Genomic DNA, 19,241 nt, shown 5'->3' on the forward strand with positions numbered 1-19,241 from the left:
TAGATAGATAGATAGATAGATAGATAGATAGATAGATAGATAACTCCCAGTTATGTTTTTCTGACACACTTATGCTGAATAATTCATTGGCTACAGGTCCTCGGTGTTGATGTGTCACAGGGAGGAGGCGTAGCTTTGTTCAGAATGGCACTGTTTTGATTTCATTCTCTCCTCCACTACGACCTCCAGGGGGGCAGAGGGTGTCCCATAACTGATCCTGTCCTTTTAATTACCTTGTTGATTTGGTGGGCTTCTCCTGCTGTCACCAGGCCAGCACACCACACTGGCCATCACAGAGTTTTAGAAGATGTGAAGGATGTCACTTCCTATATTAAACAAGTGCAGTCTTCTAAGGAAAAATAGCCTGCTCTGCCCTTTCTTCTGTAGTTCCTCTGTGTTATGAGACCAGTCTAAGCTGTCATTGATGTGGACTTCAATGTACTTGTAGGAGTGGGCCACCTCAACATATCCAACTCCCTAAACAGTGACCCACTTATCAATACATCCCAAAAGTTATTCTGAGTGAGTTTGTTTTCAGGTTTAGCTTTCTATGTTTCCTTTCCTTCACTCAGGTTGTTCTTCAGCATTCTCTGTGTGTCCTTCAGAGCCTCTTTGTCACCGGATTTGAATGCTCTTCTCTTCTTCTCATTCAGGAGACCTTTTAACTCCTTAGTAATTCAGGGTTTGTTGTTTAGAAAGCAGTGCACTGTCTTTGAGGGTACCATCATGTCAACACAGAAGTTAATATACAGTGGTACCTCTGGTCACGACCATAATTTGTTCCAAAACTCTGGATGTGACCCAATTTGGTCACGATCTGAACGTACAGTGCCCTTCCCTCAGCTGAGCCCCGTGGGGCACAGCAGCTCATCCCGCGAGGGCTGGTTTCCTACAGGATGGGGAGCCAGCGTCCTTTTGTCCATGGTCTATCCTGAAATGACAAAATCAAGAGACCGGGATGTGTTGCCCCAATGTCTGCATCCTCCAGGTGTCCTCCACGGAAAACAACTCAAGCCGTGGCCACAGCAGTTGCAGTCATAGAAAAGCTGCTCCCCTCTGGTGCGATCACTCCAGAATTGGAAGCAGGATGGGAAGTCCTGCCCTGACATCCACCCAGCTGAGGGTGCCTGATGGTTTCGCCTCTCTGCAGCGCAGTCCTCCACTGTCTCTGAGCAGATGGGCTCACACTGCATACTGTTAGCAGTCCTCATCTTCCTTTTCTGTGGCCTCCTCTTGCTCTGGGGCGCACAGACGGTCTGACTCCCTTATGGGAAGAAGCGGGACCTCTTATTGTCTGCGCCCAATTAGACACCAGTGAGACTGATGCTAGCATGCAGGCTGAGATGGTTTGGCAGCTTGCACTTCTGAGCTGACTGCTGGCACACGTTTCAATCAGTCTCGCCCCTGCCATGCGATGTTATCACAGTGGCGTCTTGTGTCAGAAGTGCTGCTGCTCGGCATGCGGAATCAATCAATACCGCTGCCCTTTCGCTTGGCCCTTCCTTATAATCTACAGTACAGGCATCACTCACCTGTACTGCCGCGTCAGTCCGGCCAGAGAATCCGGCGTCGCACTACCCCAGTCATTGGGTTATAGCCCCTAGGGACACGGCGACCTTCCTCTCCAGCCGCTCTAGCGTGTCATGGAACAGTCCTAGGGCCTGAAATAAAGACTGTACGGGTTGGAGGAGCACCTCCAGCTCCTGTACAGCCAACAGCAAGTTAAATTCGTCAGTTGGCGGTGGATCCAGACTTACCTTGTCCCACACTGCTGACCGCAAGCCATTGAGATCCTGCTCCTTCAAGGCAGGTGCCCTCAGGTGATTGTTGAAGCCGGGGTGGAGGTTCATTGCCCCCACCTGCAAACTTTCATCGGCGGGCAGCCAACACACATCCTCCACCCCCTTATCTGCTACGGGGAGGTTTCTTCACTCCTTCACCACCCCCTGTTCCCATGGGTTACTCCCACTGGGCTGTGACTCCAGGCATTCCTCCGCAAGCTGCGGTTCCCTTTCGAATAGCGGGCCCTCGTCCTCCTCAGACCTCGTCTCGCCACCGGATCTGGAATTGGCATTCTTCGGCCAGCCAAACACCTATGAGATAGGCATACGGAACAGCGCTACAACACTCCCAGGGCAAACTGCCCCTGGATTCCGCCTTCCAGAGGCAGCTTCCATGGCCTGGCCGCTTCTTCAGGTGTGCCGATCCTCTTCCTGACAATGGGCTTTTTCAAATTGCCCGCTGCCTTCGGGTTGCGCCTTGCTGTCTTCCTTCCCATGAGGTGCAGTAGATGAGGGAGACTCGAGCGTCCCAGCCTTCCTGCCGTGAGTGCATGCATCTGTGGTGTCGCGGGGTTGTGCTCTTTGCACAGCCGTCCATAGCGCGTGCCTCGCCCTGCTCTGCCGGGTCACCACACAAAAAAATATGCAAATCCCTGGCTCAAGGATGGTCAGGAATCCTGCCAGCTACGCCAGTGTGGCAAAGACGCTATATAGGTGTCGACCTGACACAGACTGACAGCAGGGGCACATATAAAAATTAACAAAAGGATTTATTTTTCTTCAGCCATGGGGCACATCTTCCCCTGTCCCACAGGCCCTACACAGTCCCAAAAACACCCCAAAAGAAAGTCACCACAACACACTCTTCTTTCTCCACTACTCCTCCCAGGCAGCTCCGTCATTGTCGTCGTCGTCGTTGTTGTTGTCATTGTCCTCTTCCTCCTTCTCCTCCTCCAGACTCTGGCATCCTGAGTAGTGGCTGCATGTCCTTTTATAGCCCTCCCCGGAAGTGCTCCAGGTGGTAATTGGCCTAATTAGGCTGCACTTCTGGGTGTGGCTGCATTCCAGCTCACAGGGGCTTGTTAAGCCATGCTGCTCTTCCGAGTGGTGGTCACAGAGCCCAACAGGTCTGAGCCCTAAAGTCCCACACCTCTGGTGCCGTTGTAACCCAGGACGGCTGCCACTACGTGTTCCAGGGGACATAGTGTGCATCCCATGGTTGCTCCCCTGGTCCCAGTGTCAAAGGGGCATCCTGGCTGGGCATGGGACCCAGCCATTAGCCACAGTCTACAGGACGGTAGTGAGACCAGCTATGTTATATGGGTTAGAAACGGTGGCACTGACCAAAAAAAAAAAGAGACAGAGCTGGAGGTGGTAGAGTTAAAGATGTTAAGATTTGCATTGGGTGTGACGAGGATGGACAGGATTAGAAATGAGGACATGAGAGGGTCAGCTCAATTTGGGAGACAAAGTCAGAGAGGTGAGATTGTGTTGGTTTGCAGAGGAGAGATGCTGAGTATATTGAGAGAAGGATACTAAGGATAGAGCTGCCAGGTAAGAGGAAGAGGAAGGCCTAAGAGAAGGTTTATGGATGTTGTGAGAGGGGACATGCAGGTGATGGGGGTAACAGAGCAAGATGCAGAGGACAGAAAGATATGGAAGAAGATGATTCGCTGTGACAACCCCTAATGGGAGCAGCCGAAAGAAAAAGAAAAAGACTAGTCAGTACGATGCAGCTGGTCTCATAGATGTTTAGAGGATCTACTTTCATTCCATCATCTCAAGTGGCAGCACAGGAGTTTGATCAGGTGGTGTGAAATGCCATCACAGAGGAACCAGAAAAGAAAGTAGAGAAAAAATTGGATTAATAATGATAGCACATCCATGAAGCTTATGATATTGTTATGCATATATAATCTATAAATAGAACAGGAGGGAATTAAGAAAAGGCCAGATTGAAAAAGTGTGGTTTTAATAGTTTTTTTTTTTTTTTTAATTGATCAATGGTTTATCTCTATTGGTAAAGTATTCCAAATTGTTTGTGCATAACAGCAAAAGGCCACCTCACTATTTCTTTTATGCTTAGCTCTTAGTATAATAAGCAAACCATGTTAGATAACCTGACAGGCTGAGGTTACAACTGGGAATGTAATGGGACAGGCACTTCAAAGTATACAGGGTAGCTTGATTATTCAGAGCTTTATATACCATTAGCAGTAGTTTAAAATCTATTCTAAAGGATTCAGGTAACCAATGTAACAATGATAAGGCTGGTGAAATGTGCTCTGAATTTCTTTTGCTGGTTAAGATTCTGGCATCTGCATTCTGCACTCATTGCAACCATCTGTCTTTCTTAGGTAGTCCTGTTAGGCGTGCATTACAGTAATCTAGTCAAATGAAAACAAAAACATTAATTATTTTTTCAGTGTCTTTCAACGTTATAAGAGGTCTAATTTTCCAATATTTCTTAATTGAAAAATGCAATTTTGACATTGCATCAGAAGACACAGTCCGGGTCAATGGGTGCTATAGATCAGTAAATCTGTGTGCCGTCTGCATAACTGTGGTAGGTCACCTTGTGTGTAGAGATAATCTGACCTAATGGGAGCCTGTAAATTAAAAATAATAGTGGGCCCAAAAGAGATCCTTGTGGTATCCCATATAAAATATCATGGATCCTTGAGCTACAATCACCATGGCATCATGGACCAACACCCCTCAGAGGTCATTCCTGAGTTACATTTTAATTTCCAGCAACTGCCAACCTCATTTAAATAGGAACAATGGAATGATGATTCTCTAAAATTTGCAAAAAATACAGTAGTCCTAGTAGACAGGCAACATGACTCACATCCCATGCCCCGAGATCCATAGTTTGTGTTGCGAAATGGCCTTTTATATCGTGTATCAGAACACGGGACAGGTGAAGCATGGCAAGAAAATCCACCGCCACTTTTAGGACACCATAGACATGGGAACCATTACAGGCTATGAGACCACCCCACCAGTCTAGAGTGGCAATGCCTTCCTTTCACATTTTCTAAATAACTTTGATAGAACAACATACCTGCAAGAAAGTCCATCTCTCCTCTGGAGTAACAGGTACTGTGTTTTTCTAATGCTGATGTGAGAAGAACTTTGTTGAATGTAAACCCACACAAAACTACTGGACCAGACAACATACCTGTGCTCAGAGAATGTGCAAGTCAGCTGACAAATATCTTTACAAACATCTTCAACATTTCTCTGAGGCAGGCAATTATTCCCAAATGTTTCAAAATCACCACCGTCATACCCATGACAAAGAAGTCCTCTGTGTCTTGCTTTAATGACCAACTTTCTATAGCCCTTACACCTGTCGTTATGAAGTGCTCCAAGAGACTAGTCCTGTGCCACCTGAAAGCCAGATTTCCACATCACATGACCCTCTCCAGTTTGCATATCACACAAACCATTTCACTGAAGATGTCATATCATCTACTCTTCATTTGGCATTGTTCCATCTGAACAAAAGAGACATTTATAATAGGATGCTTTTAGTTGACTTCAGTTTGCCATCATCCCTCAGAAGCTCATATGGAGAGCTGTGTACTCAGCCCACTTCTGTTCACTCCAATGATGCATGACTGTATGGCTGCGTATATCACTAACTTCATCATTAAGTTTGCTAACGATACAACAGTGGTAGGTCTCTTCAACAATGGGGATAAGTAAGCTTAAAGATTAAAGATACAACGATTGTCTGATTAGTGCAAGTGCAGCAATCTGTATCTTAATGTGGACAAGACAAAAAAAATATTGTTGACTTCAGGGAGGCCCATGCTTGTGTACACCCCCAACTAAACATCGAGGGCTGGTCAAGATCACCAAATTCCTTTGTGCGTGCCTGGCAGCTGACCTTACATGGTCAATTAACACCACCTCCATAGCCAAGAAGTTACACCAGTATATCCAGTTCGTGCAGCAGTTGAAGAAGGCAAGTCTACCTCCCCCCATTGACACCACATTTTACAGGGGCACCATCAAGGGTGTTCTGACCTGCTGTATCACCATTTGGTGTGGGAACTGTAATGTCTCTGATTGTAAGGTCCTACATGTGCATGCTAGCAAGACCATCTTAATACGTGGGCACGCTGGGCAGTTGCCTGGGGGCCCCACAAGCATAGGGGTCCCATGCTAATCTGTGTATTATGTGACTTGCTGAGTGGTTGTGTAGATAGGAGCCTCAGTGCACTGCTTTGCCCAGGGGTCCATAATGGTGTTAAGACGGCCCTGCATGCAAGTGTACAAGTACACACAGCAGGAAACATCATTGGGACCTCTCTACCCTCCACTGAAGACGTCTTAATGAAGTGTTGCATCTGCAAAGCCTGCAGCATTGTGAAGGACCGCTCCTACCCCTTCCACGGTCTTTTTGTCCCATTTCCATCTGGCAGAATGTTCTGTAGCATCCAAATCAGTTCTACCAGATTTTGCAATAGCTTCTACATCTTGGCTGTCCAGAATCTGAACATATGGGCCTACCACTAATCAGATGTGCTCCTTGTAGCTTATTTATATGCTGTCCATTCTTGCACCCATTACTACGATTTTTTTTTATTATTAATAGTTTTTATCATATACATATTACTATCTATTTCAAATTATTATTATCTATTCACTTACCTATAATATATTATTTATCTATTTTTAGTGCAGTATAGTTGTTTACCTGTCTTGCACTTATCCTGTGTTTTATGCATATGTGGCACTGCAGTCCTGGGGAATATTATTTTGTGCCACTCTATGCCACAATATGGTTTATGAATGTTTTGCCAATAAAGTAACCTGACTTGACGTGACATTCAATATACTGTATACACTCACTGAGCAAATTCTTTGTACCGCTATACTAAAATTAGGTAGGACCTCTTTTTTCTTTCAAAACAGCCTCAGTTCTTCATGGCATTAGTTTCAGATGATTCCTTTGAGATTCTGGTCCATGTTGACATGACTGGGAAGGACACTGAAGATCACTGATCTGACTGTCATGTCCATGAAACCAGTTTGATTTGTGACATCATCATGCTGGAAAGATCCACTGGAAGATATGGCCATGAAGGGGCGCTCTTGGTCAGCAACAATACTCAAATAGGTTATGGTATTCAAGTGATGATTGAATTGTATAAAAAGACCCAAATTGTGCCAAGAAAACATTACGCCACCACCTGCTTGGACTGTTGACACAAAGCAGGTTGGTTGAATAGATTCATGGTGTTGGTGCCAAATTTTGACCTTACCATCAGTGTGCCTCAGTGGAAATCAGAATTCATCAGACTAAACTATGGTTCTCCAGTCTTTACCTGATAAGGTTTGATGAGCCTATGCCAACTATATCTTCAGCTTTCTGTTCTTGGCTAACAGGAATGGAACCCAATGTTGTATTCTGCTGTTGTAGCCCATCTGCCTCAAGGTTTGACGTGTTGGCCATTCTAAGATGCTTTTCTGCTCACCACAGTTGTACTAAGTGGTTATCTGAGTTACCTGTGGCTTTTTGTCAGCTCAAACCAGTCTGTCCATTCTCCTCTGATCTCATCAGCAAGGCATTTCCATTTGCAGAATCACTGGATGTTTTGTGTTTTTCTCAGCATTCTGAGTAAACTCTGTACACAGTTCTATGTGAAAATTCCAGAAGATCAGCAGTTCCAGAAGTATTCAGACCAGCTCATCTGGCATAAATAATGATATCACAGTCCAAATCATTGAGATCACAATTTTTCCACATTCTGGTGTTTAAAATGAAAATGAATTGAAGCTCCTTAGCTGTATCTGGAGGATTATATGCCTTGCACTGCTGCAACATGATTGGCTGATTAGATAACTGCATGGGTAAGTGGGTGGACAAGTGGACCAAATAAATTAATTTAATGTATGTGTTGTGTCACATTTCATTGTTTATTTGCTGCACAAGTGTTCCTGTGTTGTGTTTAATGTATGGCATTCTGCTCAAGTCTGCTTTTGACATTATACTACTGTTACTGTTCTGCAGGAGATATGCAAGCAGATGCACGTTTACAACTGAGAAAACATTTGAACTCAAACTTACACATATGCAGTGTTCTACAGAAATAATTATAATCCATCCATCCATTATCCAACCCACTATATCCCAACTACAGGGTCACAGGGGGTCTGCTGGAGCCAATCCCAGCCAACACAGGGCACAAGGCAGGAAACAAACCCAGGGCAGGGCGCTAGCCCACTGCAGTAATTATAATCTTTTCTCTCTTTTATTTCAAGGTTCCAATGAAGGGAAGAAAGACAATATCAATGAAAAGGGCAAGTGACTCTTCTATTCACTGTAACTTTTATAGGTCCTTATCCATGAATTTATCATTGTAAAGTATACCAGTTATTGGATTTTAAAATATTGAGATGAAATGAAAACACTGGAAGCAATCTAATGTTAATTGTATATGTACTATGCAATAGCGAGATTGAAAGGTCTTACTGAGTTATTTCTCTGTTAATTTTATTAATAACAATTGACAGCAACTGGTGTGCAGATAACTGCTCTGAGAGGTTGAAAAAGATACAATACAATACAATTTATTTTTGTATATCCCAAAATCACACAAGAAGTTCTGCAATGGGCTTTAACAGATCCTGCCTCTTGACAGCCCCCAGCCTTGACTCTCTAAGAAGACGAGAAAAAACTCCCAAATAAACCCTTGTAGGAAAAAAATGGAAGAAACCTCGGGAAAGTCAGTTCTAAAAGAGAGACCCCCTTCCAGGTAGCTTGAGCGTGCAGTAGGTGTCAAAAGGAAGGGGGTCAATACAATACAATACAATACAATACACAGAACAAATCCTCGTTACAGTATAAAAATAAAAATTTTAGAAGTATGGAGCAGAATTTAACAGTAGATGATATCACATACTATGATTTGATTTGTTTAGAGTCCTGGAGACCTCAGCCATCAAGCTGCCTCCCCCTACTGGCCATTCCACAGCTGAGACACCCAATCCAACAACAACAACAACATTTATTTCTATAGCACATTTTCATGGAGCTCAAAGTGCTTTACATGATGAAGAAAGAGAAAAAAGACAAAATAAATAAGAATTAAAATTAGGGAACACTAATTAACATAGAATAAAATTAAGGTCCGATGGCCAGGGAGGACAGAAAAAACAAAAACAACTCCAGACGGCTGGAGAAAAACATAAAATCTGCATGGTGCCCAAGGCCACAAGACCACCCAGCCCCCTCTAGACATTCTACCGAACATAAATGACCTCAATCAGTCCTCATGATATTCAGGGTTCTCATGGAAGAACTTGATAATGACGGTCATGTGGACTTTGGCCTTTAATCCATCAATGTAGGAACATCACGGTGCTTTGATCAGGTGGTGGTGGCACAGATCGCCAACACAGAAAACCAGAAAAAGAACAGAAGAGAAAGTAGGGGTTAATACTGAGCCACCATGAATGATAATGATAATTAATTGAATATACAGAGCATCAGGGTTACACTAAAATGAAGCTGTGAGAAAGCCATGTTAAAGTAATGAGTTTTTAGCAGTGTTTTAAAGTGTTCCTCTGTATTAGCCTGGTGAATTTCTATTGGGCAGCTATTCCAGATTTTAGGTGCTTAACATCAGAAGGCCACCTCGCCACTTCTTTTAAATTTTGCTCTTGGAATTCTAAGTAGACCCTCATTAGAAGACCTAAGGTTACGATTTGGAGTGTAAGGTGACAGGCATTCTGAAATATAAAATGGAGCAGATTATTTAAGCCTTTGTAAACCATCAGCAGTATTTTAAAGTCAATTCTAAATGACACAGGTAACCAGTGTAGTGACATCAGGACTGGGGTGATCTGCTCGAGTTTTCTTTTCCTTATTAAAATTCTAGCAGCTTCATTCTGCACTCATTGTAATCAATTTATGTCTTTTTTGGGTGGTCCTGAGAGGAGTGCGTTACAGTAATCTAATCAATTGAAAACAAAAGCGTGAACTAATATCACAGCATCTTGCAATGTTATAAGAGGTCTAACCTTTGTTATAATTCTTAAGTGAAAAAATGCTGTCCTAGTAATCTGATTAATATGCGATTTTATCCGATGAAAGAACCCCTCTACCTGTTGATCTCACTTAAACTATCATCTCATGTTTTTTCCCACTAAAATCCACTGCCCATAAGTTATCCTTCCTGTCTCAATCATTTAAAATTTGACTGCTTCAGGCAGTAATTTCCTTCTTTTAAAGTGAAGTTTCAAGAGGCCACTAGGAAGGGACCGATGGCTTCTGTCTTCTTTTAATTCAATTGACATGAATAAGCACATTGTCTTAGCTGTTATCTTTGTAATTGTCCACTAAGCATGAAATAAAAATAAGTCACAATTTTACAAATATAAGGAATGTGAAAATTACTCTTTTTTATTTTTGAAGGTGGTTTTGCCTCAAGTGCTGCAAAAGGATCAGAATTCTTATTGTATATTTTCATTGCTGTGTTGCTGCTCTCAAACATTTTACTGTTGTTGTGGATAGGTAAGTACAACAGATATATACAAACAGATTAAAATACATTTTAAACTGCACAGACCTATTGTTTAATTTTGTCTTGACTTGGAAATCTCAGTCACATACATATGAGGTGAGGAAGGTGGATAGGTTAGTAAAATTTGAATTATTCCAGTTCCATGCCAGTGCCTCTGTAACACTGTTATGTTATGTGATAAAAATACTGACAATTTAGTAATGTTTTAAAGTACGCTAAAACTATGAAAGCAGGCATTTTTTGCAGTACTGCCAGTGGCTTTAATAAACATGAGCATACAGTATATGTTTTTGTGATTCAGAATGCTAGGCTTTATTTGGTGAGACATGTAGGCACATGTTTAAAAGAATACTCCGTATTTTTTTATCTTTTACTTACCCCGTAAAGTATATAGTAATGGTGAAGAAAAAAGTTTTAATCTCACGTTTTCATTCAGAATGGAGATAAAAAAACACTATAAACTTTAATTGCCTTGGCCTAGCTCTTTCTCAGTCTTAACAATATTTGTAAATCAATCATAATAAACTCACTTAGTACAAAGATTAAATACTCAAGCATTTTAAACATGAAAAGTTGGAAACTTGTTAAGGGTAAATTTCACACACACATTAGGAGAGGACCACAGACACTTGGAAGAAGTGACCAAGTAATGTGGTAGACAGGAGAACTTTAGAGATATCATGTTATTTTACAAGAATTAAGTGACTAGGACTGATAGCAATGATACAGCCAGCTCTCTGGTACTCTTAGTATATTAGTCCTTGAATCTTACTTGAATCGTTTACCTGTGTGTCCCGTTGACTTTGTATGTGCATGTATCAGAAACCTTGGGTTTGTCCTTCTGACAGCATTGAGATGTTCTTGTATGCATGTTGCAAGTGTTTTAGATGTTTGTCCCATATTTAGAGCTGGGCATGCACTGCATGGTATACTTTATACTGCTGCCGATTTCCTGCTTTTGGCATTAAAAAGGACAGTTTGCAAAATGTTGGTAGGCTTATGCAATATTTTGATACCTGACCTATAAAGGATGCATGTTGTACTTTCTGTTACACTGCAGTGATAAGGAAGGCTTTGCCAGGTGGGATGGGGGATCAGGTTGGAGTCGATTATTTGCTGAGGTCTTTGGCATTGTTTGATAAATGTCTTGGGGTAGCCATTTGATTTGAACAATTGAAAAATATATATGAAAAATATATTTTTTTCATTACCTTCGTATTAAAATGGGTGTAGATCCTTCTAAACAATGTAATAACACAACTCCATTTATGTGATGAGGGGTGATTGCTAGAAAAGCATAATATTTTGTCTGCATAACTTTCACTGTGATAAAACACTCGTAATCAAAGTGGAGACACTACCTATTTCAACGGAGATGTCCAGGATATTAATGAGTTGATTAATTTCTCTTTTTACATAGAGTGAACTATATTGCAGGGAAAACTGAGTTGATGTGTCTGTGGAATTCATTTAGATGGTCACTCATTAATATGATGAATGTGTTGTTGACATAGTGTTCTTTTTTAAAGATACATTGTATTCAGTTGGATGTCTTGTATGTAAGTGGCTGGCCACAGCACACGTTATTTCCTGTGTGTTGTCTGCTGGTATATTTCCATTTTAATGGATAATACTACAAACAGAACAAAAGCATGCTAATGTAATTTCCATTATCAGGACTCTTACCTGAACTGGGTATGCAACGATTTGAAAGCATGGCTCTAACTCAGTTCACACCTACTCTTTGGATATGCTACATCGATGAAAGGTCAGGTCAGATCAGGTTGGGGAGCATGCACTGGTACTGAGCATTGCCGCACCCATTACCAACGAAATAGCTTGGGATCCTGGTTTGCAACCCACCAGGCAGACACACGGCCCAGCACCACCCCCAGAAATGACCCTCTATCTGCCACAGCAGCCAGGTATTATGAGGGCATCCACTTGGACTGGCCCAACCAAACAGGTCCTCACCAATGAGGATCCTGTGAGCCAGATCGCGTCACATGGCCATAGTGCTGTAATTAATGCTCCTTCACAATGCAGGTAATGTGCCTCATTCAGGACTCCATGAGCACCACAAAGTCAAACCAGTGGTACCCAAGGATTCTCTGAAGAGACACATCTCAAGTCACTGGATAGCGTCCATGTCTCACAACCATATAGCACGAAAGGAAGCACCAGGACTCTAAAGACTTGGACCTTCGTCCTTTTGCAGAGATATTGGGTTCTCCACACACCCCTTTCCAGCGACCTCATTACCCTCCATGCTCTCCCAGTTCATCTACTGACTTCATAGGAAGAGTCACCAGAGATATGAATGTCACTGCCAAGGTAAGTAAACCTCTCGACAAGGTCGACACTCTCATTAAACAAACACACTGCTGATGGCCATGCCCAAGAGGTCATTAAATGCCTGGATCTTGGTTTTTATCAGGACACTCGCAAACCCAGAAACTCAGACTCCTCACTCAGTCTTTCGAGCGCCCCGATCAGAGCCTCCATTGACAGCATCATCAGCAAAGTCAAGATCGATAAATCTTTCTTCACCAACAGACGCCCCACAGCCACTGGACCCCATGACCCCCCAACACCCAGTCCATACAAGCATTGAACAGAGTAGGAGAAGAACAGGCACCTGACGAACCCCAGAATTAACTGGGGAAAAAAACAACACTCAGGATACTCCACAAAACCTCTGAATGTCTCACAAGTCAGCTCAATCAACTGAGTTGAGTTTATTAAAATCGACAAAGGCTGCAAAGAAACTCTGCCGATATTTGCATGTACGCTCCATGAAAATCCTCAGTGCCAGGATGCGGTCGATGGTCGACTTCTTAGGTGTAAAACCAGACTGTTCTGGTCACTGGTAGGTGAGCAAGTGATCACGGATCCTATTGAGGACGACCCAAGCAAGGACCTGGCACCCAGAGCAGTGTTATCCTCCTGTGGTTGCAGCAATCCAGCTGATCACCCTTCACTTTTCAGATAGGGTCGGCAAGTCCCATTTTCCAGTCAGTTAGGAAGATGCCCATCTCCTAAATTCAAGCAAAGTTTGCTTGCAATGCCAGGATGGCAGCCTTACCACCAGCCTGGTCCCAGACACTGCAGATACTGCCTACTTATGTTATATAAATGTTATGAAGACCAAAAGAAGCCTTTGTTAAGGTCTTGTTACATAAGAAAATAAGCAATAAGTGGATTTTTGCAGTATCTAAACTAAACTGTTACCTGTTTTTTTTTTACTTATTAAGCTGCAATTTTCAGTCTATAAAGTGCTTTGTATGTTAAATGTTATTTATTTTGTAATGTTATGTATTAAGATGATGCTGAATTGACTGCATTATGTTAACTTTTTAGATCCCCTTTTTAAAGATTATAGTAATGCATTTGTTCTAGTGTAACATAGTATATACAGTTTATATCATTTTTTTTTCTTTAAGCCTTTGAAAAAAAATGGTTGTCCTATGGAAACATTAAGATATCTCAGGAGTCCCAGCAAGTCAATAATGAGGTACTTACTTGTGTTATTTCATACACAATGTGTTATTAATTAATGCCTCCTTTTTGTGGTATTGCGGGTTTCCTTCCGGTCTGACATTTGTATGTGCCAGCTCTTCATAATTAGCTTGCAGCTCACTTTACCATAAGTTACCCATCGCTTTCTGTAAGAGTATATAAGCCACATTACCTGTTCCTTTATTATACAAGGTATTAGGACTTCTTCTACAAGCTACCTAAAACTTCACACCCTTCTTCTTTTTGAAGCTCATTTCTAATGCTGTAGTCACACCGAAGGCAGACGTATAATATATATGTTTGGAGACAGCCATAAGTGAATTTTGCTTAAAAGTGGGTGGAAACAATTAGACGGCTCAGAGAGTGTCACATTTCTATACCAAAACAGGCCTTATGAAGGTGGCTGGTGTTCTTAAAGTAGGGATGGTGATTTTTCAATAGCAATGATCAGAGGTGCTCTCAATAACCTGATCCGACAGACAGCAACCTTCTGTTTCCAATGAATACATCAAGAAGTCTCCTATAAAATAAAACACTTATTAAATGTTTAATACTACTACTACTAATACTACTACTACTACTACTAATACTACTACTACTACTACTACTACTAATAATAATAATAATAATAATAATAATAATAATAATAATAACAATGCCTTTCACAAACCCAAGGTCGCTTTACATACAGAGTAAAAGAAAAAAAAATTATACAGAAGACAAAAGTTCATAGAAGAGGAAAGTTTTGATTTAAACATGGAGAAAGAGGAGGAAACTTGGAGAGACCGAGGAAGAAGATTTTCTGAGTTGAGGGGCCATAACACTGAAGGAGCTGAGAGTCTGGTGTGTGGGACAGTAAGGACATGACTGCTCGAGGAACTGTGAGAGGGACAAAGAGTATATGGAGCGAGGAGCTGAATGAGGTAGAGGGGGGCTTTGAAGGTGAGAAGCAGAATCTTGAATTTAATCCTTGATGGAACCGGTGACCAGTGAAGTTGGGAGAGAACAGGGGAGATGTGAGCAGAACTCTTTGTGTGATTGCGGAGTTCTGAATGTCTTTTAGCTTCTGTGTAGATTATGCAGGGTAGCCGATGAAGAGGGAATTACAGTAATCAATACAAGACATTATGAAACAATGAACCAGAGTTTGAGCATCATTAAAGGACAGAAATGGATGGAGGCTGGCAATGTGACTGAGATGATAGAATGAAATTTTGGAAAGAGACCTAATGTGTAGTTCAAAGTTAAGTGATGAATCAAACAAAACACCAAGATTTCTAACAAGAGAAGCAGGTTTGACAAGAATACCATCAACAGAGACAAAGAAGCTGGGAGTTTGGGCCTACCAGTGACACTTAAGTTTTATTGGCATTAAGTTTGAGAAAGTTATTTTTCATTCATAGCTTAAGATCAGTGATGTAGTCAGTGAGTCTGTACTAAGATATAACCATCCATCATCTGCATAGCAGTGGAAGTTAAGGCCATGTCGGCGAATAATCTGATTCAAAGGAAGGATATAATGTAGAAAAAGCAATGGCCCAAGGACTGAGCCCTGAGGGATACCACGCGACACACAGGTGAGGTGAAGGATTTATATTGGCCGAGTATGACAAACTGTTGCCTATTAGAGAGATATGATGTGAGTCATTATTGGGCTCAGCCAGAGATTCCTAAAACAGAGAGACATGACAGGAAGATTTCATGATTAACAGTGTCACATGCTGTACTTAAGTCAAGAAGGAGGAGAATATAAAGTGAACCGCAATCTGCAGTCCAGAGAAGATCATTAACTACACAGAGAAGAGCCATCTCAGTGCTGGGCTGTGTGCGAAAGCCAGACTGAAAAGGCTCAGTGTATTGTCTAGTACTATATATACTCACATATAAGTCGGGTCTTGAAACCTGAAAAATTGATCATAAAATCAGACCCTGACTTATACGCCGATTCAAAAATGCAACACTTATTAATTTATTTTTTTACATCTTCCTGCTTCCTTCAGTCTTTCATCAGTTTCTCAAAGGCATCAAATTTTGTTGCAGCAGCACAGTTACCAATTTGTTTCGCTACTTCAATGACCTTTAATTTAAAACCAGCTTCATGTTTTCTTCTGATTGAACGCTCCATCGTAGATAATGGATGCTTTTGCGATAAAGGTGTATGAGTGTGTGAGATACAAAAAACACAAAACAGTGCAAACATCACTTCAGAATAGTTTGGGTATCACTGTGTGGTCATGTGGGCACAATAGAGAGAGAAGTTAGGAGCACACATTGATACAGCTCATTGCCACACCCACATAGAAAAAAAAAAGTCTGTGTGTTCTGTAGTTACTCTCTCAGGTGGACGTTAGCATATCATAATCTCTTGGACCAATAGCAGAAGTTGTCCACGTTCAACGTTACACGTCAAATTGGTTAAATGCATATATATAGACTCTGCTGAAACAGTTGGTGGTGATGGTGTGGAAGATGAAAACATAAACTTAAAATATCTAGAAGAATAACTACAACCATTAACATCGTCTGGTCTTTCTCCACCTGAATTACTATTGAAAGAAGGATGTATCGTAATGTCATTGTGTAATTTATGTCTGAGTGATGGGCTCTGCAATAGGACAAAATTAGTTGTATTCAAAATTGGACGAACAATTCTGACACGTAAAATTTTAACAGGCAACAAGAAAGGTAATGTAGTACATCTTCAGGGGATAACATTAGGCACCTAAGGAGATCTTGATTTGCCATTTGTATTAAAAGGTTTACAGTTTCACGTTAGAATAGCTTTTGCTATGACAATTAACAAATCACAGAGCCAAACATTCGAAAAGTCATTTTATTCAATAGAGAGAAAGAAATGAAATTCAATCATGGGCAGTTATACGTTGCGTTGTCTAGATGTAAATCCAAACGATATTGATGAAAAGTTAATTCAAAAAATTGTTTTTACTCAAGTTTTACAGTAAAAGTGTAAGTTTAAAAAGTATTTGTGTGTTAATTTCAAGGCCAAACAGAACAAAATCGTATAACGCAACGAATACCTCTGACGCAACATGAAACATAATTTTCTTTCAATTTATTACATTTTACTATTTTTTACTATGGTTAATTACTTGCTGTAATGTAAAATAGTTAGGTCTATTATGCATATGTAACAATTCCCATGAAAATAACAATCTGTTTAAATTGTACATCCGCATCCCCATAAGCAAGCTACACATCCACGAAGTGGCTAGTGTGTAGCACCCGCCTGGGAGTTGGCGAGTGAAGCGAGCCTCATAGTCATTTAAAAAAACTGGCATTAGTCACCATCTTCACCTTTCTTCCACACTACCCCAGCATTTTTAACCCCCAGAAATGGAAACATTGAAAATGCTTTTCAGAGCCGTGAGCTTCTGAAAATGCCAGCTCATTGTTGTAATCTAGACTTTTAAATATGCAGACTCTAATCACACTCTGATTTGTTTGTGCTTATTACATAGCCCTTCCCTGATTGGATCTTGCTCATTACAACATTTCATTATCTGAGTGGTCAACCTTTACGGAAGAAAATAATATTACCATATAATGGACATAATGGAGTTGCTATCCATAACACTTGTGTTGCTCATTTGTATTCATCTAGATTGGGTTTTGTACAATTTGAATGCTGCATACTTGCACAAAATAATTTTGTGGTTGCTACAGTATTGTGTTAAATCGCCTGACCAGTGGTGTTACAAAACCCGTAAAGGATTCATTTATGTTTAGTCTACATCAAATGCAGTCTCACATGTTTTAGTATGGACAGAGATACTGTTTTAAACAATATGAAAGCACTAGTGTTGATGGAGATTGTTTTAATTTAAAAATACCATATTAAATGAAAACATAACAGTGCGGATGAAGCCTATGTCTCACCATACCTGTTGCAAAATGTAAACAAGAGAGAGAATCGAAGTGTTGTGGTACCAGCTGGGTTGCCCAGCTTAGTATTAGAACATAACAAATCAAAGAAGACAGCACACACATGCAAAAAAGGTCAGCATAAGCCTTTAACAAAAAAAAGATTATTTAAAGATTGCTAATTGCTTCTGTGAGAGCTCTATCTTTCACTGTAGTGGATCCAAAAGTAAACAGTGATTTCCAGGGGTTGAAACATATATGCAGTACAAAAAAGGCAGAATTTCCTGGGGTGTAGATGAAGTTATTTATCTTCTGGCTGGAGTAACGCCGCATTCACATTCTCAGTCTATTCAGAGTTCTGACTTATGATGTTTCATCTTCTCACTTCAGTGCATTCACATGGGTTTCCAATTGGAGTATACAATGTCACCACTGATTAATTACTTAGTTATTGTGTGAAAATAAAGACCAAAATAAATATATTTAATGTGTATCACCTTGCTCAAAATGAAATTTGACCAAAAAAATGCCACTTCTTGCAGAGCACTTTCTATGTTTTACTTTAAATAATTGACTGAGTGAAAGACCAGTGTTTTGTGACAGGTAGGACAATTTGAATCCATCTGAACTGTCGAATTGTCCAATTTGTACCCTCAAGTTCGTAGGGTGTTCATACAGAAAGTCCGACTTGGAAACTTGCATTTACTGTCTGTCCAAGAGCACAAATTCTGAACTATACACACAAACATAAAATAATGTTAGCAGCAGTGCCCCTCTCTGCTTGGGGTGGAACTACACACCTAATCAAAGACCTGAAGATGTCCTCTATGTGCAGGTGCCTGACTATGTAAAACTAAATGTGTTTTCGCCTTTTTTAAATTGTCTTTGCTTTCTTGCTTTTTTCTTATCTTTATGATGTGTCTCTTTGAAATGTGCTGTATTAAGCAAGATATTGCTTCATTGATAAAATTATTTCATTAGTTGAAATGTTTGTTTTGTTGTCTAGAATGATCTCCATTATGCTGAAGTGATGACAGCCAAAAACCGAAAATCCAAAATAAGTACAATGTATGCTGAAGTACAGATGAGGAAGACACCATAAAATTTACTTTTAGAGCCTGAATTACTTTTACTTGTCAACCCAGTTTCAATGCTTTTGTTTTTCACAGACAGCAGGTCACTGATATTACATACAGTGCATCCAGAAAGTATTTACAGTGCATCACTTTTTCCACATTTTGTTATGTTACAGCCTTATTCCAAAATGGATTAAATTCATTTTTTTTCATCAGAATTTTACACACAACACCCCATAATGACAACGTGAAAAAAGTTTACTTGAGATTTTTGCAAATTTATTAAAAATAAAAAAAAACTGAGAAAGCACATGTACATAAGTATTCACAGCCTTTGCCATGAAGCTCAAATTGAGCTCAGGTGCATCCTGTTTCCCCTGATCATCCTTGAGATGTTTAATTGGAGTCCACCTGTGGTAAATTCAACTGATTGGACCTGA

General features: G+C 40.8%; 1 protein-coding gene across 1 annotated transcript in view; it reads left to right on the forward strand.

Annotated features, from left to right (window-relative positions):
- The window catches only part of LOC120521310, a 50,221-nt gene extending 31,270 nt beyond the window's left edge, over positions 1–18,951 (forward strand). The window contains exons 3-6 of the mRNA XM_039743022.1: positions 8,061–8,099; positions 10,216–10,314; positions 13,768–13,838; positions 18,732–18,951. Coding sequence (XP_039598956.1) covers positions 8,061–8,099; positions 10,216–10,314; positions 13,768–13,838; positions 18,732–18,827 — 305 coding nt within the window. The 3' untranslated portion in view covers positions 18,828–18,951. The remainder of the gene's footprint in view (positions 1–8,060; positions 8,100–10,215; positions 10,315–13,767; positions 13,839–18,731) is intronic.
- The last annotated feature ends 290 nt before the right edge of the window (positions 18,952–19,241 follow it).

The sequence above is a fragment of the Polypterus senegalus genome, unplaced genomic scaffold (assembly GCF_016835505.1).
Source record: "Polypterus senegalus isolate Bchr_013 unplaced genomic scaffold, ASM1683550v1 scaffold_119, whole genome shotgun sequence".
Lineage (NCBI taxonomy): Eukaryota > Metazoa > Chordata > Cladistia > Polypteriformes > Polypteridae > Polypterus > Polypterus senegalus.